This window comes from Lynx rufus, unplaced genomic scaffold (assembly GCF_022079265.1).
Source record: "Lynx rufus isolate CCGP_SWC_20201006 ecotype Redwood Valley unplaced genomic scaffold, mLynRuf1.p SCAF_4, whole genome shotgun sequence".
NCBI classification, from domain to species: Eukaryota; Metazoa; Chordata; class Mammalia; order Carnivora; family Felidae; genus Lynx; species Lynx rufus.
The window spans coordinates 12,339,793-12,349,968 of record NW_025814856.1 but is presented as its reverse complement, the minus strand read 5'-3'; the positions used below and the strand labels follow the sequence as shown (position 1 = coordinate 12,349,968).

The window sequence follows — 10,176 nt, the reverse complement described above, 5'->3', positions numbered from 1 at the left end:
TGCTGGGACTCTTTGTTGCGTGGTCAGGGAAGGGACGCGGCCCCTCCCCCTCAAGCATGTCCACATCCAAAGGCTCAGAGCTTGATGGGCCCTGCCCCGTGGCTGAAGGAGACCAGGGGGAGCCAGTGTGAGTCAGGGGCACTTTGGAGGGCTGTGAAAGAGAAACCGGGGTTCACTGGAGGCAGGAGAGCAGCCTGTGCAAAGGCACAGAGGTGAGGGAAGGCAGAGTTTGGTGTCTGAAGGAGCAGAGGAGTAAGGGGCGGTCCCAGAGGCAGGAGAGCTGGGCAGAGGCTGGCTGAGGGAAACCTGCACCAGGGAGACCACAGGGAGGCCTAGGTGGGCCATGGCCACGGGACCCCTGCCCAAGCCGTGGCTGACACTGACAGAGTAACCCAGTCCCTCACAGGGGAACCGAGGCCACAGAGACGAGGGCAGGGGTGCCACCGGCTCTCACTATCCCATACACTTTGAAGCTGGAGTCACCACGTGCCTGCCTAGGTCAGACCAACCCCTGAGACTGGGGATTCCAAGGAGTCTGAGAGCCTCTGGGGACTCAGTCCACCACAGCAGCACCGAGAGCAAGCTTGCATCTTGTGAGCACCTGCCTTGTGACCACAGGGACTCAACACAGGCGTAAATGCCACCCAAAGCTGGGAGGAAAAGCCCCTTGGCCCCACAGGGCACAGCTCGGTGCTGACCCCCAGAACCTTCCACCGTGGGAGGCGCCGGGCGGCCCAGGCTGGAGCAGTCTGGCTCAGGCAGGGACCTCCACGGTGATAATCTGGTGGCACCCCACAAAGCCTGGCATTCCTTCCAGCTCCACAGCCGAACCCCTCACCGCCCTCAAGGCTGTAGCGCTCAGCTCCCAGGCCACGGCCCCCACTTGGGGCTGGTGGGTGGGGAGAAGCAGCGTTCCCCCTGGCCTCAGGCCCAGTGTTTGAGGCCTCAAACCTTCTGCCTGGAGCCTGAATGCCCTCTACGTCTCCAAGCTCGGGCCCAAACCCAGCCTGGCTGACAGCCCGCCAGTGGCTGTGTAACTTGCTGACCGACAGCTCCGGGGCTGGGCATTCCTCAGAGCTCCATGTGCCTCGTCTCTGAACCAGGGGCGCTCAAGGCCATGCCACCTGGGCGGTCTCCATAGTGGCCGGTGGGCACACCACCCTGACTCAAGGCATCCAGGGTGTGGGGCTGACCACAGTTATGTCCTTGGCAACACGGACCATCTCTCAGGGGTGTCCTGGTCCTCCGGGACACCTTGACAGGTGAGGCATGGGGGGTGGGTCCAGGCAGGTCTTGGCTCTGAGCGAGGCGGCCACAGCAGGCCCGTGAGAGAATCCAGTGGGTCCCAGGGCCCCGGCATGTGGGGGGGGCCCTCTTGGCTCCTCTTGGTGGTGATGAGACGACTCTCAGTGACTCCGTCCTCTGGGGCTGAGGCATACGGAGCCGAGACGCGAGGTCGAGTAGGAAAGATCCTTTTATTGGGGTGGACACGGAGCACGCACTAGTCCATGATAAAATGACTTAAGAGAAAGATCCGGAAATGCCGACTTCTCCCCCTGGCACACATTCAGAGCAAAGCCTGGGCACGACACAGGTCCAAGCCAAGTCTGTAAGGCCCGGACTGGAGAGCAGGAGCAGAGAGAAGGGCTCCCACGCATGCTGCCGGGCCACAGCAGGGCCCCGGCTCTAGGCCCTTGCAGACACGCTCTGGTTTTTCCGGAGGAGAACTGGGGGCTTGTGGGGGCACAAAGGGGGTTCTGGGGGGGAGGGGTTGTGAATAACAATGTTTTTTAAAAAGCATCTACCAACATCACACTACTGGGTCTGACGTCCCCTTTAACCATCGCTTGGTACATTTTACAGCATAAATAAAAACTCAAGGAAAATAAATACATCGGCTCCTATGAGGTTGGAAGTGGTATGGATTGTAGGGCGGGGGGCGGGCCGGTGGGGGGCAGGGTGGGGGGCGCTTACACAAGGCGGGCGGGCGAGGAGCAGACAAGACAGGAGGCGCCTGTGGGGAGCGAGAGTCTTAAGTGTCCTCGTGCATGTCCGGGCTGTCGGTCCGTGCGACCTTGCGGGGGGGCGCCGAGCTCTCACCCTCAAGGTCCACTTGCTCCTGGTCTCTCTTCTTGGCGGCGTTCTGAGAGGCAGGGCAAAAGGGGGGGCGTGTAAGTCTTCATCTGGGTGAGCCCCTGAAAACCTGCTGCCAGGCCTGCAGCTGGGCACTCAGCCCAGGGCCTCCCCTGCCTGCCTGCCGGACCGCCCCGGGCTAAGCCACAGTCTTCGGGACCGCCAGCCTCAGACTGCCAGGCATTTCCCGGGCCCTGTGAGGAGTCACCACGGCCGGCCATGACCCACGCTCTGCACGGAACACTCTGGGGAATAAGCCACCCAGCCAGAGGGCAAAGAGCACCCATGAGCCACCCAGGGAAGGCGTGCATTGCCACGGAAGAGGAAAGCAGGCCTGTGTGGGAAAATCTCCTTTCCCCCACGGTGGGAACCCAGGTCTGCCGGGGCTGGGGAGGAGGACAGGGTGGGCCACGCAGCTGAGATTTTCAGAGCAGTCACTTCATCATGGGGTCCTCCTCCAACCTCACCCACAGCAGGCCGCTGTCTGATGCTCAGTGTTAGGCAAAACCCCCCAGACTGACTGTGTTGCAGAACGCACGCGAGTTTTCATTAAAGAAAAAGAAAAAAATGTCCTGTGTAAAAATGCAGCCTCGGGATGGGGGTGGCAAGACCTTTCACTGCAACTACACCCTGTTGTGTTGCCTGGAATTTTTTTTTTTTTTTAATGTTTAGTTATTTTTGAGAGAGAGAGAGAGAGAGAGAGTGCGAGCAGGGGAGAGGCAGAGAGAGGGAGACAGAAGATCTGAAGTGGGCTCTGTGCTGACAGCAGAGAGCCCAATGCGGGCTCGAACTCACAAACCACAAGATCATGACCCGAGCTAAAGTCAGACACTTAACCGCCCGAGCCGCCCAGGCGCCCCATATTGCCTGGAACTTTAATCATGTGACATTTCACCATTAAACAAAGATTTTCGGCAATAACACTGAAGTCTGTTTGCTGCCCGGGCCACGCTGGCAGGCTGTGGAGAGCCAGGCCTCAGCGGCAGTCAGGCCTCTGTACCTCCTGACAAGCTCCTACCCATCCCTGAACGCCAGAACCGTATGGCCTTGGCACGCCGTTCACTGCTCTGAAATGTTCTTCCCTCCCCTAGACTGCCTGGCAAACTGCTATTCAGCCACCAAACATCCCCCACTCAGAGCCCCTCTGCTGGCCATCACCGTTGCCATGAGTTCCGGCACCTGACCCCAGGCACCTTACCTTTTTGTCCCATTGCTGATGTAGGTAGCGCAAAAGGATGTTTGTCTTTTCTGTCACAATGACTGAGGAGAAAAGGCGGAGAAAGTTGCAGGAAGAGGCTGCAGGTGGCCCAGCCCCCACCCCGGCCTGCGCTGCCCCTCCCAGGACAGGCCCTCGCCCCTCCCTGGTCTCCAGCCTGGCTCTGCCTGGGTGACTGCGTGGGGACTCCGAGTCTGCACCCCCAGCACGGGAGAGCTCGGGAAGCCTGGTGCTTTTGCTCCAACACACAGCTACTACCGGGGGCCTGAGCCGGCTGCTCCAGCTGGGCCCCTGCTTCCTAGGGAGCCCCGGGACCTCCGCCGCACTTGGGGCTCCACCCCCAGGTCGGGGAAGGAAACCCGGTACACGGGTCCAGGCAGACCAGGAACACAGACCTATACAGCTGTGCCCCGGTGAGCACAGGACCCACCCAGCAAGGTCCAGGTAGGTTCCTTTCACAATTAAAATAAAACACAACCACGATAACCTTCAGGTCGTCCTGCTCTGCGCGCTCTGTGCCTTTCTCTGCGGGCCCCTCCACCTGGCCGCCCCCCTCCCTGAGCTGCCCACCCCAGGCTGGGCGGGGACCCCTCCCCACAGTACGCGGCTCAGGGTCTGCGACGCGGTGCTGGCAGGGGACACCCAGACTCATGGGAGGTGAAGGGGAGGGGGCCGGCGAGCAGCAGATGAGAGCTGACGAGGGCCCCCTCGGGGCCGCATGTGGACGCCAGCATGTGGAGATCAGGAGGCTCCCGGAGAAAGCCAGGCTTCCAGCTGCTGACAGGCATCCCGGAGCTCACCACCCGCACCGCCCTGGGGCCCTTCCCCTCGGCAGCCAGGCTGAGACAGGCTGACAGAGGCCACTTACTCTGTTCAGATGGGTACTCCCGCGTGGGCAGGTAGACTGAGGGACGACGGTTCTGCAGGAGAGTCGGGGAGTGAGGAGAGCAGGCAGGCTGACTGGGGTCCCCCACCCCTCACCTGGGCACCCACCCTCCCACAAAGACAACGGTGTGCAAGGATGTGGGCGGGGCTGGGCTCGAAGACCAGCCTGTGTTCCCGGTGGGACCTCACGGTGTGTCCACGTCGTGCCCTGCCCCCGCCCCCCCCCACCCCGGCAGCTCCAGAACCACTCCCGGCACCCGGAACGCGTACTCACCGAAGCTTTGCACACAGAGTCGGCGTGAAATCGACTAAAATTGCTTTTGTTGTAGACAGGCAGGCCTTTCAAAAAATCTGCCTAGAAGACAGGGAAGATGGTAAGTGAGACAGGGCAGCAGGTCGGGCCATCCCTGGGGTGCCCGTGGGACTGGACTTCCAGCTGACTTCCAGTTTCCTTCCTCAGGTCCTCCCGTGACGTTTTCCAGAATGCACCCTTAAGCTGGCTACCTGAGGTGCACACTGTTGGGACCAGAAAAAAGTAGCCCTGGGATAAGTGAGCGTTCTCTTCTGGGGTCCTCACAACAGCCCTGTAACCAGCTGAGAGGGGGGAGAATGGAGGCTGAGCAAGGAACAGGGCAGGGAGTCGAACCCGGGCCCAGACCTTCCCTCTGTGCTTGCTGAATATTAAACACCTGGTCTCGTTTCCACATATCCACCATCCCAGAGACCTGGGATGGAAAAGGGCTTGGCTACCCTAAAAAACCCTGTGGGCCAGAGTGACCGTAAACAGGGGTGGGGGAGCAGGGCCCTGGGTGAAGGGGAGAGGGCAGCCGGGACACAGGCTGCTGCTGTACGGACACGGGAACCCAGGGTCAAATGAGCTCCCAAGTCCTAAGAAAACTCAGAAATCCAAGTCTTAGCACGCCGTCACCAGGTTGTTCAAGGTGGCTGGGCTTTTCAGAAAATGCTGTGTGGACCGAAGCAGACAGGTCTGTGAACAAGAGTCAGCTTAGGGGTTGCTCCTGGGGTCCACCGAACTGGAGGCCACCCCGCGAAGGGAGAATGGCCCGTCCGTGGCACGGAGCCAGGCCCGTGCGGCTGCCGGGAGCCAGCACCAGAATTCATTCACGGCCCTGACCTATCGAAAGTCCTTCTTCTCTGACACTTTGGCATGAGCTGGGCAGGAAAGGGTGAGCTTTCTGGAGGGGAAAGGCCCTGATTCTGGGAAGGAAGTGACTCTCAGCCATAAGACGGGGGCGATAAAGGCCAGCGAGAGCCAGGTCCACCTCAGGAAACTGAGGCACGAGAGCCTGAGGGATGCTTGGGGAAGGATGATGGCCAAAAGTTTGGGGTGACTTCTTAGCAGAACAGGAGGGCGGCACTGTCATCAAGCCTGGAGTGGGGCAGGTGGGCAGGGGTCCTCACATGGCCCGCCAGGGGCTGGAGTCACCCCATAATAAAGACGAGGAAATGGAGGCAGAAAGGTCACGTGGTCCTCATCTGCGTTCACCCAGCCCCACCAAGAAAACAAGAAACCAGATTTTACCCAGGTTCACCCAACCTCAGAGGCCAAGCGCCTTGTTTACACGACATGCCAGTGCCTCAGTTTCCCTTCCTGAAAACCAAGGCCTCAGAGGCCCTGCAGGTCACATTAACCCTCCCTTGGGAGATCCATCCGCATACCTGAGCCAGAGCTCAGCAACGTCAGGGAAGCAGCTGTCCAGGTGATGCCCCCCACCCTCTAGGGCAGGTGAGAGCAGGTGTTCCCACCTCTGTAGGGCCCAGCCCTCCCTCTCCTGGGCCCTAGCGAGACCTCGGCGGCACGGACCAGCTAGGGAAGCTGGGGTGTGGGTCAGCCTCCCCCACCCACTCAGGAGGCGTGACGTCTGGGTGATCCACTGCCCCGGAGCCAGGTCAAAGCCCCTCAAATTTGCCTCCTCCATCCCAGGACCCCTGCCCCAATTCCACCCCAGACGGCAGAGCCAAATTCATCCATCCAGCAAGGTTTTCCTCAGGCTCCTACTATGTGGCAGGCCCTGCACCAGGCAGCGGGGCCCTGGGGGGGAAGGCACAACAGACCCGCTCTCGGCCCTGGGAAGCACGGAGTACACAGGGACACAGGTGAGACTCGAAGAGCTGGTGAGTGCTGAGTGGCCATGAGGACAGGGTGTCGGGAGGGGACTGTGAGATCCAGGACAGCACTGGGGAAAGCTGTGACTGATTTGGGGGCTCAGGAAGGGCTGCCCAGAGGCAATGATGCAGGCACTGAGACCTGAAGGGTGACGAGGGGCTCCTGTCCCTGCTCAAGCCCCTCCAAAGCCCTGGCTCGGCTTGGCCCATGCTGTCCTCCTGCCACAAAGCCCCTCCATCTGTGCTGGTCCTGGGCCACCCTCGCAGAGTGCCCCTCCCTTCTCCATGCCGGAAACAGCCACCAACCTCTCTGCTCAGCTCCAAACCCCCTCGGCCCCTTCCCTCTCCCCACGCCTTGAGAACCTCTGCTAGAGCCAAAATCACACCCCGATGAGGTCACTCGTTTCTATGTCCATCTCCCTCGCTGGACTGGCTCCTCCCTGAGGGCAGAGGGCAGGGCAGGGCTGTCTCCATCCTGGACCCCTGGCAGGGCTCACATGGAGCCAGGTGGCAGAGTGGTGAGAGGTGCAGAAACCCCACAACCTGCACTCAATCCTGGTCGGGGCCCTCATTGGCTGGGTGACCTGGGGCAAGTGGCCCCCCAGCCCAGGAAAGAGTTTCTCACAGAGCTCCCCTGAAGGCCAGCTGTTAGCATCAGTGTGTCTGTGCTGAATAAATGAATGAAGATGGGATGACCGGTACTTCCTGTCAGCCAAGCAGGAAAACAAGGCCTCGGGCACAGGAGAGAAATCCTCACGCCAGCCGGCCAAATCCTAGCCAAAGCTGGGCCCAGAAGCTGTGCACCTGGCTCAGCAGACAGTCACCGAACATGTGTGTGCCATCCCCAGGCAGGCAGTCCACCAGTGAACCCACCCAAAGAGAGAGGAAAAGAAATAATGTGCCAAGAGAGGAGAGACAAGGGGCCTCCTGAAGTCAGGAAGGGCTCCTCTGAGGGGGTGATGTTCACAGGAGAAAGAACATTCCAGGCAGAAGGAGCAACAGATGCAAAGGCCCTGGGGTGGAAGGGACTCAGAGTGTGGGGACATGAAAACAAGGACAGTGTGGCTGGAGCTGGCAGAAGAGATGAGAAGAGTAGAGATGAGATCACAGAGGTAGACGGGGCCTTGGGGGCGAGGGGGCAGCTGGGGTCTCATCTGGGTTACAAGAAACCCCCAGAGTGGGGCACCTGGGTGGCTCAGTCGGTTAAACATCAGACTTCGGCTCAGGTCAAGATCTCACGGGTTCCTGAGTTGGAGCCCCACTTGGGGCTCTCTGCCTTCAGCGCCGAGCCTGCTTCAGATCCTCTGTTCCCACCCACGCCCGCCCCTCCCCTGCTCAGACTCCTGCACAAACTTTCCCTCTCTCTCTCAAAAATAAATAAACATTGAAAAAGAAAGAAAGAAAGAAAGAAAGAAAAAGAAAGAAAGAAAGAAAGAAACCCCTAGAGTATCTTATATGCTAGAAAGTGGTATAATGAGATTTACATTTTAAGTTACAAGCTTGCTCTGGTTCTGGGTGAATTACAGGCTGCCGGGGCGGGGGAGGGGGGGTGGGCATGATGGAGGTAAGGTTACCAGGGAAGAGGCTGGGGCGGGCGTCCAGACAAGTGGTGGCAGGGCCTAGACCAGGGTAGGGAACTGTGGACGAATTCATGATGCAAAGATCCTAGAGGCAAAGCCATCAGAACTTCTTATGGACTGGACGTGGGGGACGAGATTGCAGCAATGAATCAAGGGACAACACCCAGGCTTGGGGACCCACATGCTAAGGACCCACTTTCCCCTCTCCTACTTCTTTTGCCTATCCCTCACCACATCCCGTGGGTTGTGGGCTCGGGCCCTGGGTCCAGGGACCACGGGGTTTTGACTTGCCCTGCAAAAGCTTGCATCACCTCTGTCAGCTCTGGGGTGGGGGTGGGGCCTTCAGCACAACTCTGATGCCAAGTCACCATCCCCCTCTGCAGGCTGGGGGACGGACCCCAAAGAACCACTATAACCAAAGCCAGGATGAGCGCATGGCCCAACCAGCTGGCATTATTCCCACCTCAAGATGAGAAGCCAGCTGGGAGAAGATGTCACCAGCCCCAAGTCACCCAGCTCATCTGTTGAGCGTTCACTGTCCTAAGCCCTTCACGAAATCAGTTCTCTCAATTGTCACAACTCTATCAAGTCTGCACTATTGCTACCTCCATTTAACGTAGAAAGGCCTGGGATCGGAGAGATGAAGTTGCTCCCTCCTAGGGGCAGGTCCGGGCCCGGAATCCTGGGGGTGGGATCAGGGCTCTGGGGGACCTGGGCAGTCTGTGATGTCGCACTTCCTTTGGCTACAAAGCCCCACATGTCACGAAGTCAAGCCCCCTCCCCCGCCCCAACGCCCAGGCCAGCTTCCCAAATCCTCATGAACTGGAGACACCCAAGCCGGGGAAGCTGAGGACAAGGCCTGAAATGGGGGGTCTCGGGAGACCCCATCCCCACCCCCACCGATTTCCGGGGGAGCACCGACCCGGAAATGAATGGGTTGTCAGGGCCTGGAAGCCTACATGGGGTCAGGGGTCGGAGAGAAGGAGCTGGGGTGGGGTCAGCAGGAAGCTCACAGCAGGGTCCCGAGGTTGAAGGTTATAGGGCAGAGCGAGAGGCGGGGCGGGGCCTGAGGGGGCCGGGCTGGGAGGTGAGGGGCTTCAGGGATTACTAAAGGTGGGTGGGCCCGCGGCGCCATTTTGTCGAACGGAGGGGGAGTACGGGCCCGGCAGCCTCTCTCACCATCTTCTGTTTCCTCCGTCGCTGCCTCAGCCACCGCCTCAGCCACCGCCGCCGCCACCACAGCCGCCTTCTTAGCCGCCGCCGCACAGTAACTTCCAGCCACGGCACAGCCCACACTGATGGCGCCGCCGCCCCCCCTCATTGGCTTGCACTCTAGCCCCGCCCCAGGGATAGCGGCCTCTGCGCGCTTCCATTGGCCAGATCCCACTAAGTCACGCGTCCATTGGCCACCACACCTCCTCCTTTGGTGGTCAAGTTCGGTTGAGGAAGCAAAACCCCGCCCGGGAATTGGAGGCGAAGGCGCAAAATCCGGAAGTGGGCGGAGGCCGTGCCCTCGAAGTCTCTTGGGATTTGTAGTCCACAACTCGGGGAGGTTCCGCTAGTCTCTCGACTTTCTAGCGTTTACTTCACTTTTTCATGTGGTGGCTCATGGAGTTTCCACAGCAGCCCCGGAAGACAGGGACCCACCGTAACACTCCCAGCCTCCTCCCCAGGGTCCTAACCTGTTAACAGATCTAAACTGTTCTGCACTTGCTGCTTAATATCTTTCAACTGACAGCTCAGATTCTCTTGTCCAAATGCCCCCGTGGCTCCCCAGTCCCCCAGGGATACAGTCCCATCTCCCTGGCCCCGAATTTTGGAACCCTCCGGCATCTCTCAGGCACCTTTTATCTTGACACCTGGGTCTAATCCCTTCTCCCTTTGGGCCCGCCCAGATCCTGGTACTTCTCCCAGGAAGCCTTCTCTGATTTCATTCTTCCCAAGTCTAAGCCAGGCACTTCCTCTAGAGTCCCACAGCCCTCGCAGTCCTCCTCTCAGCCCTGACTCCGCTGTCTCCGAGCTGCCTGGGTACAAATCAAGTGCTCCTACCCTGCCCACCAGACTGATAGCCTGCCAAGGACAAGGACCCGACACCCAGTACATAGGAAATACTCAGTAGTATTAAGTGGAAACTATGAAGTATTACTATTCCAACAACACAGCAAAGGAGAAACAAGCACCTCAATTCATAGAAGCCAAATGAGCCTCAGAGGGTTAAGGCCTTTGCTCAAGGTC

General features: G+C 59.5%; 1 protein-coding gene across 1 annotated transcript; it reads right to left on the bottom strand.

Annotated features, from left to right (window-relative positions):
- Nucleotides 1-1,456: 1,456 nt before the first annotated feature.
- DDA1 (DET1 and DDB1 associated 1) lies at nt 1,457-9,225 on the bottom strand. The gene is made up of 5 exons (XM_047095767.1): nt 9,121-9,225; nt 4,509-4,589; nt 4,218-4,269; nt 3,332-3,393; nt 1,457-2,143 (listed from the first exon to the last, which is right to left on the bottom strand). Exons 1-5 carry the CDS (start codon nt 9,121-9,123, stop codon nt 2,033-2,035), a joined length of 309 nt encoding a protein of 102 aa, XP_046951723.1. The 5' UTR covers nt 9,124-9,225; the 3' UTR covers nt 1,457-2,032.
- Nucleotides 9,226-10,176: the final 951 nt, after the last annotated feature.